The 19217-nt window shown below is 43.0% G+C and overlaps 1 protein-coding gene across 11 annotated transcripts in view; it reads right to left on the bottom strand.

The window, feature by feature from the left end:
• The window catches only part of LOC116943713 (catenin delta-2-like), a 273044-nt gene that overhangs the window by 55143 nt on the left and 198684 nt on the right, over window positions 1-19217 (bottom strand). For all 11 annotated transcript variants that reach the window (XM_076067973.1, XM_032956809.2, XM_076067972.1 and 8 more), the window contains one exon: window positions 3961-4168. In XM_076067973.1, coding sequence (XP_075924088.1) covers window positions 3961-4168 — 208 coding nt within the window. The remainder of the gene's footprint in view (window positions 1-3960; window positions 4169-19217) is intronic.

The following is a 19217-nucleotide window of genomic DNA, read 5'->3' as shown; positions in this document are numbered from 1 at the left end:
AGGGCACCCCAATGGGCTCCCCCCTATCCCCGGTTGTAACCAACATTTTCATGGAGAAATTTGAGACTGACGCCATCCAGACTGCCACTCTGCGCCCAACCTTATGGAAGAGGTACGTGGTTGGCACTTTTGTCATCTGGCCACATGGCCGGCCTGCTCTAGACCAATTCCTCGACCACAACAATTCCATACACCCAGACATCAGATTTACCATGGAAGTCGAAAAAGATGGCAAGCTACCTTTTTTGGATATCCTCATAAAAAAGAGACCTGATGGTTCAATGAGCCACTCTGTCTACAGGAAAGCTTCCCATACGGATGCTTACCTGAAACCGGATTCCCACCACCATCCATCCCAGAAGAATTCCCTCATCAAGACTCTGCACCATAGAGCCCAATGCATATCCGACCAGAAGCACATAGCCATTGAACTCAAGCACGTACACCAAGCTCTTAAGGCTAATGGTTACTCCGACTACACAATCCGCAAAGCTATCACTCCAATCATGAAGAAGGATCCTCTTGAGGAGCCTTTCAAAACCATAACTTTATCCTACATTGCGGGGATCACTAAAAGATCTCCAAAATCTTAAATGAACACAAGATCCAGGTCCGATTCAACACATTACATAAAATCCGTGATCTGGTTCCGTCTGTAAAAGATGTCATTCCGGACATACAGTACTCTGGTGTCTACAAACTAAGTTGCCTCTGTGGTAGTAGTTACATTGGAGAAACCAAACGCCATGTCTCGGACCGCATTCGTGAACACAAAGCAGACCTAAAACACGGTAGGACCAACACCTTGGCCGTGGCAGATCACTGTTATAATTCAGTAGGTTCACATGACATTGACTTCTCCAAGACAGAGGTTCTTTGCAAGCCATCTGGCTACCATGAGAGATTCGTTCGTGAGGCTATCCACATATACAAACACAGAGACAATTTCAACCGAGAAGATGGATTCTGGCTTAGCAATCATTGGAAGGATTTGATAAACCATTTCGGGTCTTAATTGATTGTTCACGCTTACGGTGGCTTTCAGACCGCACCCATTATTTTCGTCTCCCCCTCCTCTTTTCCGAACATAGATGGACTCGTCCATCTGAATAACTGCCAAATCGCTTTCCATGGTGCTAACGTTAAAAAAAACGCCACTTTTTAAAAATTTTCTTGCTGTGGTTTTCACACCTGATGATGATTGCTTGTGTTGCAGTCGAAACGTCGTGAGAATTTTATTGTTTTATATTTTTATTATTTTATTGTTTCCCTTCTACGTGACTTTACCGAAAGAGCCAAGAATATGAGTCCATCTATGTTCAGAAAAGAGGAGTGGGGAGACGAAAATAATGGTTTGGGACTGTTTCATATATTATTCGCTGATGATGTCCACTGCGGTTGGGAATTGAACTCAGGTCACCGATTTCACTGTGCAGTGCTAAACTCAATGCACCACCGCTGCCCCATATATATACATTTAAAAAAAAGATTTAAACATAATTAGGCGTGAAACTCTAACATGGCATTATGTCCACGTATAACAAATTCTTAAATAACCTACACTGTTGAATGAAAAACATAAATATGGGAAAAAAGTTCAATCACAAAGTGGAAATTACCGATAAATAGAACTTCAATCAGGTTAAACGTCATAACTTAGGTCATTGTAATGTATTACAGTTGCCGATACGGTTGCCGACCTTCAGCAATTCCATTACACTAATGTGTTTTAAGCCATCAGTAAGTGCAAACATAAGGTCTCCTTTAAAAAGAAAATTGGAATTTCTGAATTCCCAATGAATTATTCTGGAGCTGCAAGTAAATCATATTATTCCTGCTTATTACTCCTTAAATTCAGGGTTCAATATATAGGGGGCAACAAAATCAAGTTGATGCGTAACTACAAGTGGGTACAAGAGCAAAAATAGTATCACATATTGTCTAATCTTTGGTGAAATTAGCAGCCTGTGATGGATTTATTTCTAAACTAAACAATGTTTTTATTTTACCAAGTGTAGTGTTATTACAGATGCGCACACACTATTGTTTGAGGCAACGCGTTTAATCACCGAGTTCTACAGTTAAGTGTGGCTGTACTGTTCCTAGATTGTTCGCCGTGTGTGTGTGAGTTAGCTGAACGAACGGGCCAGCCAGCACATAGGCTGCCTGACCCACGATCCCCAGCGAAGACTCTAGTTCGAACGAGGAGCGAAGACCGAAGAGCGACGACCCCTGGAGTTGATCCACGCAAACGAGCCCCGAATCCCCGAACGTGCTCCCCCTTTATCCCTTGGCCCCGCCCCTTGCTGTATCAAGAATGGAGCGCCCGCTTCCAGCCACGTGTCCTTAACTCCTCCAATCGAGACACCGCTTCAGGTCACATGCCGTTAGCTCGTCCAATCGAGGCACCGCTTTCGGCCACATGTCCTTAACTCGTCCAATCGGACACCGCTTCCGGTCGTGCCCTTAGCTAGTCCAATCGAGGGCCCGCTTCCGGTGACGTGCTCTTAGCTCGTCCAATCGGGGCACCTGGTGCTCCTCCAGCACTGTGGCTGGCGCGACCCACAGAGACATCTGTGTCTGTACACTTACAGTAGTGGTTGTATTCACGACACACACATGTAAGCCTCACCGAGCTATATAACTCTTTTTCAGAAGCAACATGGCCACCAATGATAGCCCAATTAAGTGGCTTATCATTTGGAAATTATTAGCAGCCAAATACCCCATTATTTAGGATGGATTGGCTCCTGGTGGCTCACCTCTTCTCCTTCCTCTTAACCTCCCCTCGCCCCTCCCTCCTTCCAGTCCCTCCACTACCCTTTCGTGATCCCAAAGTTCCCTTGATCAGGGTCACTCATTTATCAATCCTTGCTATGCCCTTGCCATCTTAATAATATTGTCACCATTATGTAAGCTATGTCAAGTGCCTTGAGTGAAGGCACTCTATTAACATAAATTATATTCGTTAATGCTGATCAAGGCCAACATTGCCACACAAGACGGAGATGTGGTCATCAGCATCATGCTTGTCGGCCCTTGTCTCAACAGTTCTGCCATTAAGATTTCCACGAATATGCATTAATTTCTGGGAAAACAAATATTTGTGGGGAAAAGTATTCTCTAATACCAGAAAAGTGCATGAGAATGGTGGTGCGGCCAGCAACCATGCCTAGTCACCTTCCTCTCCTGAGTGCTGGTTATTTCCTGAACCAGGTACTCATTTTAAAGTGTATTTGATCTCGGGGAAGCGGCCCAAGACTGGTTCTGATATAGTTTCGTCACTGATTTTAAGCCAGGGCCTGGAATCAAATTCAGGTCACCGGCTTCGTGGTTCAGCGGTCTAACCGTAACGCCACCACTCTCCATTATACAACTGCAAATTCGCCAATAAATGACGGTGACATCACCACAGTGCTTGTGCCAGTTCAAATGCACTTTGAGGCGAAATAAAGTTCCAAAGGCTTACTGGCAGGAGATCACAGGTCAGACCCAGGTGCCATGGGTTGACTGACTGAGATGACTGTTAGATGCACCATCTATGTTCCCCAATGTGCCAACTTGTGTTTTAGCTGCCCGGAGCTCTGCTCGTTGTTGATTAGCATCACTCCTGTCCCCTCATTTATTGTTGCACAAAGGAAAATATCTCTGTATAGCCTTAACAGACTATTAGGGCAAGTGCTGGCACTGCAAACGAGGGACTGGGTGGCTAAGCACTATGCCTGGTCACCTTTGTCTCTCTACTGGTGATGTTTGTACACCCCACCAGGTACTCATTTGAGGCTGAGTCAAACTAAGGGAGGCCCAGGACAGGTTAAGATAATCGTCAATGATGTTGGCCGTGAACGGGAATCGAACTTAGGTGGCCAGGTTCATAGCGCAGCGCGTTAACCGCTACACCTATCACACCCCACACACGCACACAGACATACACGCACACACGCACACAGGCATACGCACCGGTGGCAAGCTCCTGCAGTTCTGCGTCGCCGGTCCTGCGCAACAGCGTTGCCAGGGCTGGCACTCCCCCTGCCTGCCGCAGCGCCTTCTTGTTGTCGTCGTTACCGTACACCAAGTTCTTGAGCGACCCACACGCATTCTTCTGCACGTCGGCCTTGGGATGTCCCAGCAGGTCCACCAGCAGTGGTATGCCGCCGAGCCTTCGCACCTGCCAGCACACCGAGTGAGCGGGAGGACGATAGGACAAGGCAACAAGAGAGCGAGTGAGCAAGCCCATGAGCAACCGGTCACATGCACAATTGCTATTTATTAGAAATATTTGCACGCTATGTTGTATATAAAAAACAAAGTAAGCTTAAATAAAAATTGTATTACCAGGTAAGGCTCACCGAGCTTTGTAGCTCTTTTTCAGAAGCAACCTGGCCACAATTGATAGCTCAACGAAGTGGCTTATCGTATGGAAATGTATAGCAGCCAAATACTCTAAATGCATGTTTCTATATGTGGAGGGAAAAATCGGAGGACACGAAGAAAAATCCACACAATCACAATGAGAACATGCAAACTCCAAATATACAGGCGTCAGGGTCGGGATTGAACCCAAGACCTCCTATATACCAGGCGAGGTAAACATTTTGCCACCGCGGCGTCCACAGTGGCAAAATGTTATAGAAGTCGTGCAGTGGTGAGATAGAACGGTGGTGCAGTGGTTAACACAGTGAGCTTGGAACCCGACGATCCGAGTACGATTTCCTGCCACGGCTAACATCAGTGGCGAGTGATAGCTGACCTGGTCCTGGGTTGCCACGACCCACCCCACTTCACCAGCCCACACCGCCCAGCATGGTGAAGCAGAGTCAAAACAAGCCCCCATGACCAACCTCGCGTGGCGAGACCTTCATTCAGCTGTGGATTGCATACACTTGCACCTCGTTTATAGATAGGCCCAGGTTGTGATAAGTGATTATTTTGAGAATCAATGCTTCGTGACAATGGGCAAACCATCCAGGTCGAGGGATGAAATTATACTTTTTTAAACTGAAGGAATATGAAGGCTGTATGTTAAAATACTATCATAATACAAAACTCATGTGAAACGATTGATATGTCAGTGGTGCAAATACCGAATAGAATGGGGAACCGAATAAACGTGACATGATTTCCAACTTTTTGGTTGTGTTGTATTATTAATGTAAAGCTGAATTTATGCTCAAATCTCAGCAACCGGTCCACAAATCAGGCATATCCCTGGAGTCCAATTGAGGTGAGATTCTTCCCCCCGCAGCAAGAGAGGGGTCATGAACCATCTAAAAACCTACCCGTATATAAATAAAAAACCCATCTCAGCACATATCTATCCTCTCACCATCACGCCTTATGAATGCAACATCAAAGGTTAATATTTTCTTCACCCAAAGTGACTCAAATTGTGAGCTGTACAATACGTACATAACACATCTATTAATCGGTGATAAGGCCCCTTTGGTAGAATAAGCCAAAATAAAAATAAAAACCCTTAAGACTACTGACGCTTATTTTTGTCATACCTGGTGAGCACTACAAGCAGCCACGAGAAGGGTTGTTTGCAGTTTTGTTCTGGGTAATTACATCAGGACATTATGAGCAAATCACCCTGAATGTACATGATCTCGTCAGACCTTTGGAGGCTACGTATCGTTGAGCCTGTTATAATACTTGGATGGAAAACTGCCTGGGAATCCCAGTCTTGGGCTGCAAAGTGGCTAGTAGATGGCAACATAGCAATGGATTGAACCCATCTGTGTCACGCTTTGCATGTTATCCCCTCACAGGCATAGATTTCTCCAGGATTTCCAAAATCCTTGCACGTGAAACCAAACACTGATAACATATGCCAAACAATCACAATGCAGGATCCTGCTGAAAAAACATTATTGAGACTCGGAAAAGCTTTCTTGGAAAAGGGAATGACTATTTTTATATTCAGTTTAGAATAGATTCCCATTTGATTCAGCACTGAACTGAAATGTCCGCAGAGTGCGAGTGAAAATCATGTAGTCAGAGATGCTGCATTTAGGATGAAATGTTAAAGCATAGATCTCTCTGCCCTTCGTATATGGCATTCTTCGATAATTTGTCAGTTTTAATACAGCTTTGCTGGTTAAAATATTCACCCTGGGTCAATGAGCTCTCTTGGCCAGATAAATTCCTCCTACGTGGCTAATTCTTGAGATAAGTTATTCTCTTGCGGGAGCTCGCTATTCCTGTAGAACGCCCCTCTGCGGATACATACAGCGAGGGAAAAAGGTATTTGATCCCCTGCTGATTTTGTACGTTTGCCCACTGACAAAGAAATGATCAGTCTATAATTTTAATGGTAGGTTTATTTGAACAGTGAGAGACAGAATAACAACAAAATAATCCAGAAAAACGCATGTCAAAAATGTTATAAATTGATTTGCATTTTAATGAGGGAAATAAGTATTTGACCCCCTCTCAATCAGAAAGATTTTTGGCTCCCAGGTGTCTTTTATACAGGTAACGAGCTGAGATTAGGAGCACACTCTTAAAGGGAGTGCTCCTAATTTCAGCTTGTTACCTGTATAAAAGACACCTGTCCACAGAAGCAATCAATCAATCAGATTCCAAACTCTCCACCATGGCCAAGACCAAAGAGCTCTCCAAGGATGTCAGGGACAAGATTGTAGACCTACACAAGGCTGGAATGGGCTACAAGACCATTGCCAAGCAGCTTGATGAGAAGGTGGAGTGGCGTAATCGACCAGGCCATGTGTTGATTGTGTGTTGACCGACTCTGTATCGCATTACATTACATTTCCAAGTTTCGCTATGTTAGTTTGAATTGGTGTTGCCTCCGTCTCTGTCTCCCCTCTGCGTTGGCAGCAGATCTCTCATTGTGGAATCTACCATTGACATGCTAATTCTTCTGACCCCCCCTCTCTCTCCGTACCCCCCTCTCTGGCTATTTAAGGCCCCGACACATGGACGTTGTTCCTCTGTGTGCCCATACGTGTGTCTCTCTCTCTCTGTGTTTCTGTGTTAACTCTTTCCGCTTGTGTGTCTGTGTATGTGTCTCCGGTTCTGTGTCTCTTGGACGTAATCAACCAGATAGGGTGTTGACTGCTGTGTCGGCCGACTTTATACGCTGTGTTGCATTATATTTCTAAGTTCACTAGGTTTGTTTCTCTAATATTTGTGCCTGATGATGATTGCTTGCTTTGCAATCGAAACGCCGTGTAATATTATGTATTTTTTTATTTTCTATTTCTGCGTGACTTTACCGAAAGAACCAAAGAATAACTCCTGCAGTCACGAAAGCGTCAAATCAAATTTAAGGTGACAACAGTTGGTGCGATTATTCGCAAATGGAAGAAACACAAAAGAACTGTCAATCTCCCTCGGCCTGGGGCTCCATGCAAGATCTCACCTCGTGGAGTTGCAATGATCATGAGAACGGTGAGGAATCAGCCCAGAACTACACGGGAGGATCTTGTCAATGATCTCAAGGCAGCTGGGACCATAGTCACCAAGAAAATCATTGGTAACACACTACGCCGTGAAGGACTGAAATCCTGCAGCGCCCGCAAGGTCCCCCTGCTCAAGAAAGCACATATACATGCCCGTCTGAAGTTTGCCAATGAACATCTGAATGATTCAGAGGACAACTGGGTGAAAGTGTTGTGGTCAGATGAGACCAAAATGGAGCTCTTTGGCATCAACTCAACTCGCCGTGTTTGGAGGAGGAGGAATGCTGCCTATGACCCCAAGAACACCATCCCCACCATCAAACATAGAGGTGGAAACATTATGCTTTGGGGGTGTTTTTCTAAGGGGACAGGACAACTTCACCGCATCAAAGGGACGATGGACGGGGCCATGTACCGTCAAATCTTGGGTGAGAACCTTCTTCCCTCAGCCAGGGCATTGAAAATGGGTCGTGGATGGGTATTCCAGCATGACAATGACCCAAAACAAATGGCCAAAGCAACAAAGGAGTGACTCAAGAAGAGGCACATTAAGGTCCTGGAGTGGCCTAGCCAGTCTCCAGACCTTAATCCCATAGAAAATCTGTGGAGGGAGCTGAAGGTTCGAGTTGCCAAACGTCAGCCTCGAAACCTTAATGACTTGGAGAAGATCTGCAAAGAGGAGTGGGACAAAATCCCTCCTGAGATGTGTGCAAACCTGGTGGCCAATTACAAGAAACGTCTGACCTCTGTGATTGCCAACAAGGCTTTTGCTACCAAGTACTAAGTCATTTTTTGCAGAGGGGTCAAATACTTATTTCCCTCATTAAAATGCAAATAAATGTATCACATTTTTGACATGCGTTTTTCTGGATTTTGTTGTTGTTATTCTGTCTCTCACTGTTCAAATAAACCTACCATTAAAATTTAAAACTGATCATTTATTTGTCAGTAGGCAAACGTACAAAATCAGCAGGGGATCAAATATTTTTTCCCTCACTGTAACACAGCACATTTCAATTGATTATTTGTTTATATTATTTTAGATATATATTTTACATAAATTCATGTTACTATAAAATAACTAATAGCAACAATAATAATCCTATGTGGGATGACGGCATCTACACGGGTGATTTGTGGTTGTGTCACCATACTTAACCACACTGGTCGATTCTCTGTTCCCGTGGGAGGCCAAGGTTTAGCCGTGATATTCCTCGTCACTGATATTAGCTGTGGTCAGGAATCAAACCCAGGTTGCCAGACTCATAATGAAGAGTGCTAACCACTGTGTCACTGATCTCCTACCCCCCCTCCCCCTCCTATATCTAAGTTATTTATGGGTCTGCAGACGTGGGGCTGCACGGTGGCCAGGAGATGGTAGAGTGGTGAGTGTTACCATTGAGTCTGCATGGGTTTTCTCTAGGTACTCTGTTTCCTCATACTTGCCATTCATAAGTGTAATTTACCAATGGACCAAATGCAGGCCTCTGGCAGAAAGAGTATTGAGACATGATTTGTCATTAATCAAATATTTAATTGAGTGAACACTATACATTGCCAAATAAATACTGTCTTTAAAATGTTTATTTTTTCCATTTTCCACGATGTTTTCCCAATTCTGTTATTGACACCACTTAAAGAGATGGAGAACCCATTCAGGTAAAAGGATAACCTTTCCATATCTATTGAGAAAAGAGTTCCTTACTTGTGCTGCAGGAACCACTATTACTCACAAAAGTACGTGTCAGTAACTGTACGCTATCAGAGCAGAGTACAGCCAATTTGTAGACACACTATGAGCAGCATCGTAAAATCCATTGCACAAGTTTGGACACTCGTGAAAAACGGACATGAGGTCCATCACTCTTTTCTGTCCAAGGAAATTCAAATCAGAATCGCATAAAGTACGACAATGCGAACATGCATTATATATGACACGTGTGTGAGACATGTGAAAAATACTAAAACACGTAATTCACATGAAAACCTCAAGAATATTTTTCCCTGCTCTTCTTTCATCTCACAACTCAATGCCATGTTTCCCGAGCATACCAAGCTGAACGTCTGGCAAAAGAATCCCATTACTTTGGCCACAAATCATTCACTTTCTCTGGCAAGAGAAGCTGCCATAGATTAAAATTTTTTGCCAGTGCCCAAGAAACATAACCTAAAGAAGATGGGGCGCGAAAAATCCACGGAGTGCACTCCAGATAAAATTGCTTGTGAAGATAGTGAAGAAGTAGCTTGGGAGAGGATTACTTTGGTTGGAGGTAGGGGAGGAGGTGAGGGAGAAGGGGGGGATTGGAGGAGATGGCAGTGTGGTGAGGGGCATATTCAGGCCCTGCTCCCATACGCAGCCCCCCCCCCCCCACACATCCACATATCCCCAAAGCCACCAAGCAGATCTGTGTGGATTTCTCAAGTGTATGTTTCAGCATTTTAATGAAAAATACTTTGGACAAGCCATGCCTGTATTCATCCAGCCTTTCAAGGTTATGAATCTATAAGCTGGGCCTGTGATTGGCATGGCTATTTATTATCTGGAGAGCTCAATTTTGAGGACCTTTAATTAATAACTCTCAGCCATGGAGTAGTATTGCCAGAACTGACGTGCATATTTAAGCTCGTGCCTAATTACTGACGTGTCATGGGAGAGGCGAAGGGTCAGTTTTGACTCCATAATGGGGAAACAAGACACGTATATTGCACACTGGAAACATCTCACTAATTAGTAAACAAACTATTACCGTAATTAAAATTGTCCAATGTTTTCCACGTTTGCAGGGGCAAACTGCACCTTTGGTTAACTTGTACTTTTCCCCATTGGGTAATGTGCCACACAGCAAATTAGTAATATATAGGTAACTAGCGGAAAGTACCCAGCATTGCCCGGGCGAAAAATATATTTCAAAACTTCTCTTAAAAACATTACATATACATACACAGATACTAAGCTATTGTGAAAGCCCGGTGGGCCGTTTGTCCATTTCTCCACCAACAACATTATAAGAGGCTTGCACAAGTTAAAAAAGTTATAGAAAGTGGGGGGTAAATAGTTGATGTAAAAGGTTTCCGAAAATTGTCAACCCACCCTCAAATTTTTGTTTTACCCCCACGTAGGTATATATAACTACACACTCTACATACAACAGAGTAAGTAGCATCTATTGACTCTGTAGTTGTATCTACTGACTGGAGCAGTATTTACTGACCACAGTGGTATATACTGACTGTTTTAGTATCTACTAACTCCATAGTAGTATCTACCAACTCGATAGCAGTCACTACAGCAGTGAATACCGACTGTGGTGGTACATGCTATCACTACAATAGCGCATACCGACTGTGATGGTACCTGCTATCACTACAGCAGTGCATACCGACTGTGGTGGTTACCTGCTATCACTACAGCAGTGCATACTAACTGTGGTGGTACCTGCTATCACTACAGCAGTGCATACCGACTGTGATGGTACCTGCTATCACTACAGCAGTGCATACTAACTGTGATGGTACCTGCTATCACTACAGCAGTGCATACTAACTGTGGTGGTACCTGCTATCACTACAGCAGTGCATACCGACTGTGATGGTACCTGCTATCACTACAGCAGTGCATACCGACTGTGGTGGTTACCTGCTATCACTACAGCAGTGCATACTAACTGTGGTGGTACCTGCTATCACTACAGCAGTGCATACTGACTGTGGTGGTACCTGCTATCACTACAGCAGTGCATACTGACTGTGGTGGTACATGCTATCACTACAGCAGTGCATACTGACTGTGGTGATACATGCTTTAATTATAACAGTGAATACTGACTGTGGTGGTACCTGCTACCACTACAGCAGTGCATACCGACTGTGGTGGTACCTGCTTTCACTACAGCAGTAAGTGCACACATTGGGGTAGGGGGGGAGAAGAGGACATGACACTTTGAAGAATTAACCTCAGCCTTGTGTTTATTTTTTAACGCGGAGAATTTCCTCCCCCCCCCCTGGCAATGAACGCGTGTGCGTTGCTAGGGGCAACCCCCGGTCAGCTTTGTCACGCATGCGCAAATGCGTGCTTTGGCGCGCGCTCAGCGGCGTACAAAATATAATCCAGCAGTGGAACTGCTGTACTAGCTAGAACTAGCTAGAACTAGCTAGAACTAGCTAGAAGTAGCTAGTTCAGCAGTGGAACTGCTGTACTAGCTAGAATTAGCTAGAACTAGCTAGTTCAGCAGTGGAACTGCTGAACTAGCTAGAACTAGCACTGCTGAACTAGCTAGAACTAGCTATAACTAGCTAGTTCAGCTAGAGCTAGCTAGTTCAGCAGTTCCACTGCTGGATTATATTTTTTCCGCCTGAGGACGACCGCTTGTGTTGCGATCGAAACGTCGTGATTTATTTTATTTGATACCAACGTGACTTCACCGAAAGAACCAAATTGTATGGATTCCTGCAGTCACGAAAGCTTCAAATAAAAATAATAAATAGCACTACATTGTTAATTTAACTACTTTAAAGATGACGGATGGGAAAATGGAATAGCGCTGGCTCACCACGGGGCTTATCGCGTGGTACCTGGGTACTTTTTAAACGCAAACCACACGGTTCGCGAGCCAAATTCTTCGTAAGTTTCGTCCACAGACAGACAGAGAAACAGACACACAGACTGACAGAAAATTACGTTTATAGGTAAGAAACATGAATGAGATGAATAAAGATTGTATTTACTAGTTTGACACGCGGTATAAGTTAATTACACTACCAGTATACAATAAGAGGGGAATGACGAAATTTACAGCCACTTAAAGTTAAGGTTACAAATTTGTAATGGGCCATTTCTGTAGATTAAGAGGCATGGGCAACTACAGTCAAGTGGAAAGGCGGCCAGCACCGCCGCCAAAAATTGCCCAAGCTATTTGGTCCTCAATTGGGATGTTGGCCAACTCCATTTATGTGGGAGGAACACCAGAGCACCCACAGACAATCCGCACATTGAACAGGGGGCAAACCAGAGTTATGGTACCTCCGGCGCTCACGAGAAGGGGAGTTTTGCAACAATTGTGCTAAGTTTTGATTTAAAGCTTTCGTGACTGCAGGGATTCATATTCTTGATTCTTTCGGTAAAATCACGTAGAAGGGAAACAATAAAATAATAAAAATATAAAACAATACAATTCTCACGACGTTTCTACTGCAACACAAGCAATCATCATCAGGTGTGAAAAACCACAGTAATAAAATTTGAAAAAAGTGGCGGTTTTTTCAACGTTAGCACCACGGAGAGCGATTTGGCAGTTATTCAGATGGACGAGTCCATCTATGTTCGGAAAACAGGAGGGGGGAGACGAAAATAATGGATGCGGTCTGAAAGCCACCGTAAGTGAACAATCAATTAAGACCCGAAATGGTTTATCAAATCCTTCCAATGATTGCTAAGCCAGAATCCATCTTCTCGGTTGAAATTGTCTGTGTTTGTATATGTGGATAGGCTCATTGTGCTAAGCTTTTTATGTTGTATGCCAGCCGAATCGCCCTTGAAAAAGAGCACCTTAGCTCAATGGGCTTTACTCGGTGGGAAATAATCTTCTGAATCAACCCTCGCCTCCAGTGCTGGATTACAGGCATGCATAGCCACCATCACCTGGCTTCACTAATGGATACTTACCTTCACGCAATTTTAAATAAATTGATTCTTGAATCTAAATGTAGCCCTGAATCGTGACGATTAATCAATTTACTTAGGCGGGGTACTAAATTGTTCCAACACATCTCAGTGCATTTCGGAGTGTCTCTACATTCATAAAGAGTGCAAGCATTTTCATCATACCATAAAAAATAATTGTGCACTTGCAATTTAAGTTATTTAACTTTACGTCTTATCACCTTACATGTTTCATGCCTGATCAACACACATACATACATGGTTGATTAAATCTGTGCAATGTTAAATAAATGATGTAATCAATTCATTGCTTCATTCATAATAAGGTAAAAGGGAGACTAAAGTGTGGAAATTAGTTTGTTAAATGCAACCAAGAGCATTTGACACTTGGCCTAAATTGTGTGGGATTTAAATTAAATCCTCGAACATGATTAATAAAAGGACAACCGTGACCACACAAGACACCCCATTAATTGGCATAAACCACCGTCACCCAACAATTCCAACCGCTCATTCCATTTTGGGCATAAAAGGAAATATGCCCTTTTGAATCCTCACAAGGTTGATAAACAACTAACTTTGGCTCTCCAATCAACATCATCCAAATTTTGCAAACACATCTGCATAATTTCAACTAACCCAGCCGTTCGAATAATTAAGAACGCCTCACTCGAAAGGATGAATCTACAGTCGACACCTGAGCTCCAATGTAGAACCCCTTGCGCTCCTCCCAGACAGGGTTATTCATCACGTACGTCAAATCTGTTATTGTGTGCCCTTGCATGCGCACGCGTGTGTAGAAGTGGGCCCCTCTCAAGGGAAAGCATACATGTGCACTAAATACAAAAACGGTGGCTTGCGATTGTTTTTCCACAGCAGGTCTGCGTTCGTGCAGCGATGTGTACGCTACTGTAGGCGGTCAAAAGCAATTTGATCTTTATTCAAGTTGACAGATTGTGACATCGAGGAGGCAGATAGCGGGATAAGAAATTAGAAGTTAATTGGGAGTTGGCATTGAAGTTAAAGTGTATATTTGTCATTTGTATTGGGGAAATAGGATAGGTAAGTGGTAGTGGGTGAGGATTCAGCACACACTCTGCTGCATTTTTGTTTAATTTAGAATGAAAATAACGCAAGTTTGTGTGTATGTGTTGCATAAGTGTGCCAACAACCCAGATATTGCTTCTGCCCGAAAAAGAGCGCTATCCCAAGAATTTGTTTCAGTCTCTGAAGAAATACTTACGTGTAAAAATGATAATGTGATATAAAAAAATCACAAGCAATCTGCAGAAATGTTTTAAACTGGATCTGGGAACCCCACCGGCAAATGGCACACGGAGTTTGTCTACCCCGGGAACAACTGCCCATTGGAAGACAGCCTTGCATTTGAAATTTCAGGGATTATTTTAAATGCCGTGATTGTTTCCTGAAATTAGGTATTTTCTGGCAAGAAGGAAAAAACACCAAGCCTTCAAACAAAATTACAAGTCTTCATCCGTCCATGCGGTCCCAGTACGCCTGCAAACACGTTCAGATACTTCATGGCTAGGTTGCCGTGTCAGTTTGAATATTTTCTTCGTCGATTCGTCTAATATCGATATAACAGTATAATTTTACTATAAAAAAATGATCACCACCACCCTCAGCCATTGTCTATCCACTGCTGGACGAAGGCCTCCTCATGTCATCACTATCTCTAACAGTTTCAACGGTGCCACAATCACTCACTCCTGCACATGACCTCTGATCTAATCGCTTAATGTCTGTGGCAGTCATCCTCTCGGACATGTTCCCTCCTTTAGCTGCCACTCCCTTCATCAGTTCTGGCATCACTCTTGGCCGTAATTCCATATCTACTTTCCTTAAGTCAATATTAGGTTATCTGTATTCGTTCCCTGATCTGTACATTCCTCTCTCTGACTCGGGCGTAATGCAAAGCTTGCAATGTTGCATAATTTTTCACGCACTTTTCAGTTTTAGTTTTTCTTTGTCAACATTAACAACGTATACATGCGTGAAATTTTCCATTACAAATTCATCTTGTCGTTCAAATGCACGACGGCAGACAAAAAAAGTTACCAAGAAAAAATACTAAATGTAAAACCTTCACGATCGTTGCAATGCAGAGAATGGAAGCCTCTTAATTGCAAAGCTTTTCAATCCATCATCATTCAGCGAGCTATAAAAGTTGCATCACGAATGCAGTAAGTGGTTGGCAATCTGTGAAACTGGTATAAGGCTCAAAATTAGAATATTTTTTTTATACTGGAGGAATCCGATCAGCTATAAAACTATTTTTCAAAGATGTCCAGTAGGGGCGGGTAAGAACGTTACAATAACAAAACACAGTACAAAAAAAACATGATGGTAGTGCAAAGTATAAGAAAGGTAAACAAATCACCCAAACACATACAAATTAAACTAAACCATCTCCATCCTACTAGACAAAGCCCACTGAGGTATTAACTTATTTTTCAGAAGCGACCTGGCCACAAATGATAGCTCAACAAAGTGGCACCATCATTTGGACATTTATAGCACCAAAATATTCTAAATAATCTTGAAATGCATTTTTCTAAATGTGGAGGGAAAAAAAAGGACCCGGAGAGAAAAAAATCCACGCAACCATGGGGAGAACATACAAACCCCAAATATAAAGGCGCCAAGGAATGGGATTGAACCCCCGACCTCGTGCATACCATGCGAGGAAAATAACCATCTCGCCGCCGTGGCTCACCCACTCATCCCCCCGTCCAACATTTTCCACACGGCCCCTCAACCTCAAGTCACGGACCAAGCATACGCGGATGCCGTTTCACCGGAGCCAGTGACAAGGTGGCGATATGACGTCAGTCTTGGGGAGAATGTCGCTGCTTTTAATACAATGAAAACGACCACACATGCATTGACTTTAATGGACCGGCAGCTTTTGTGGTGCAACTGGGAATGCCTTCTGCTGGCTTGAGTTGGCGAAAAAAAAAAATCGACATTCAAGAGATGTGCTTTTATCATGAACTATTGGCACACGAGGGGGTGGGTGGCCAGCATCACGCCCAGCCGCCTTTGTTTCCCAAGTGGCAACGCTTACACACCCCACCAGGTACTCATTTGAGGCTAAGTGATATATAAGAAAGGCTCAGGACCGGTTCGAATATTTAGCACTGTTAATGGTCGCGAGTAAGCATCAAACTCGGGTCGCTGGGTTCCTAGTACAGCACATTAACCACTACACTACCGCACCATTTACCCCCATTCATATTATTCACACATTCGTATTTTTCACACTGATTTGTATTTATATATATGATAATTAAGAATGTGAAGCTGCAATACGCACAATATCAACTCGCTCTCGGAGAGAGAGAGAACAACTTGGAAGTGTGAGGAACCACAGTCAAGCGGGAGAATGCAGCCACGCGGTGAGACGGCGTGAACAATTTCCCAAGCTCTGCAGTCCTCTGTGTACGAAGATGTTTACTGCTAATTAATTAGTGCTTACATTGGGGAGAAAAAAAGGGCACCTGGGGAAAAATCATGCATGCGAGGGGGCAACACTCATACAGACCGAACAAGTAGAGTCCACTCGAGCAGGCCAGAGGGGTACGATACCTCAACACCCATGGGAAGGGAGTTCCACCACAACATTCGTGTGATTCACCAACCCTCACCTCCAAAATTCTAGATGACACGCATGCACCCCCACTACCCAGGAATATTATATTCATAAAATAACTTTGAATGTTTCTTCATGCAGGGAGCTGTTCAGTTTAACAACATAATTAGGTACTGCATCAGAGTGGTACTTTCCATGATAGTTTTTTGTTATTGATAAGTGTACTTTTAATATGAATGGTTTAACGCGTTAAAAAAGATTTGCTTCACTCAACACATACTAATGAAAACTGTTAATGTGTCAATTAAAAACTGTTCAACTGTAAAAGCTGTTTAAATGTCCCAGTTTTCTCAATGCCCCACCGTGTGAAGTGAATTCTCCAAACTGCAAATAGATCATTCAATGTCTTCCCTCTTCCCTTTTTCCCAAAAGATGGGCCGGAAAAGTCAGCCTCCTCTATTGCATTGTTAATTTATGAGGCAGTGCTAATGAGGGATGTGGCGAGTTTATTTTGTCTTGTGCTTTGTGCACCGCTGCCAATGCTGTCCGTCTTGACTCTTTGTTTAGAAGCTACACACTTCAGAGAACACCACCTCTAATAAGCCCTGCCTTTTATCAGCCAACCGGTATTATCACCACTTGGTCCGCTCCTCCCATTTTCGTTCCAGCTATTATGACCTCCATTTGGACCTAAATTATTTTTCCATGGCAACTAACCAACGGATTTCTGCAGAGTCAAGAGAGAATTGGCAAAACAATGGTACAGCCTGAGAGGAGAAAATGGATCGCAGGGAATTATGGTCTAATCGGAACTGTCAGCATGCCCCAAAGCAAGCATCAACTGTCAATGAAAAGTGGTATCTTTGAGATGAAGGTCATACCTCTGCAATAAAATAATTTTGAATAAATATGCAACGTTCCTATGATAAGACGATCTACAGGTCACCCTGAGATAAATACCTTATCAATTTAGCATTCCGCATTGGGACATCGGGAGGAGAATGAAAGTAGTTATGTGAAAGCACAATGTATTTACGCCAAGGTTTCTGCAAGGTTTCCTCTCACACACAACAAATAGTCAAACATTACAATTAGGACCCTCCTGACACAGTGCCAGAGCTTCAATAACAACTTTCTCTCCTCCTGACTCACAATTGGTATCTTTTTGGGTTCGACCGCAAAGCTATAATTGTCCAATTAGACCTGTAGCCCTCCACCACCCCACACAGTCAAACCGATCAAGTTGTCACGTGGGGCAAATGCAGCCAATTTATTTTGTTTCTCAGCAAATTGGTGACATTAAAAACAAGCAGAATATTTGACAATTTTTTTTTTAATTCGCTAGAGATCCATACCAACATTATCAGGTGGTACCAAGGGCTCAGATCTGTCCGGGTGAATGCACTGCCTAATCTTGATCTTCAGGTGGATGCAATTATGTCATAAGAACAGCCATGCAGGTGAATCGGGTTGGACCGGTTCATACTGATCGCTTGGTTACAATGTACAGGGGGTTAAAATAGTACACTTTAATTGTTGGAGAAAATAGGGTATCCTTAATTATAGCAAGGTGTATTGTGTTAGTTATAATTTATACTAGTTTTTGTAAAGCTTAATAGTTTATAATAAAAAAAATTCCCCTTTCGGGGCTAGGCATAGTATAATTGTACCAGGTGAAAAAAAGTGATTATTTGTTAAAAAATTTGAGCCAGATTTATCAAATGTATTGTTCGTAATTTACATTATTGTAATTCAATAATGGGTTACTTTAATTCAAAAGGCCAGACTTATTTCATGTTATAATTCTAGTTAAGCAGTAATTAATTAAGTTACTTAAATTAGCACCATGGGGATTAACACTGAGGATTTAGTGAAGATGGTTGATTTAAGAGATTGTTGGTGTGGTAAATCATTGTAATGAAATAATCAATTGAATGAAACTAAACGGCTAGAATTATTTATCCATGATATAAATGTCTTCACTCCTCCCCCAGATTCTCTCCACCCAAGTCACCAACGCCTCGTGTCAAAGTCTCCGGTCAACCTCTATTCAATAGGAGGTCACCCCTTGTAGGCAGCTGCTCCATTCATATTTAAATGCCTACCCGTCTGCCTTCATCAAGTATCTTCATCCACACCTTTACCATAGCACCGTTTTTGTTCTCCCCTTATCGGCCCTGCAGCTCTGTATCACCTTTGTAAAACTACTGTGTATGTAAAACTACTCTCTCTTCTAAGTCCCCTACATATGCACGTGCCCCCTATTAGCTGACAGTCTTTCTAACCCCAAACTGAACTGTATGTAATACATCACCGCATATAATGTTCGACTTGGCTAAGGTATGCCGTCTGCCTACACACTTGCTTTGTTGGACATTTTGACACTTGTACAGCATCCTTAGCCATTGAAGATCGCCGATTGAAATGCAGGATTACTAATAAAAATATGAATTGCGTAATTGAGCATTTGTTAACTGTAACAGAATACAGCAATTATCATAACACATCATTCAAATAA

This window comes from Petromyzon marinus, chromosome 19, assembly GCF_048934315.1.
Source record: "Petromyzon marinus isolate PM22_M1 ecotype Great Lakes invasive population chromosome 19, UKy_Petmar_22M1.pri1.0, whole genome shotgun sequence".
In the NCBI taxonomy this organism is placed as follows: Eukaryota; Metazoa; Chordata; class Hyperoartia; order Petromyzontiformes; family Petromyzontidae; genus Petromyzon; species Petromyzon marinus.
Note: the sequence above shows the minus strand (reverse complement) of the source record. Positions and strands in the feature narration are given on the sequence as shown.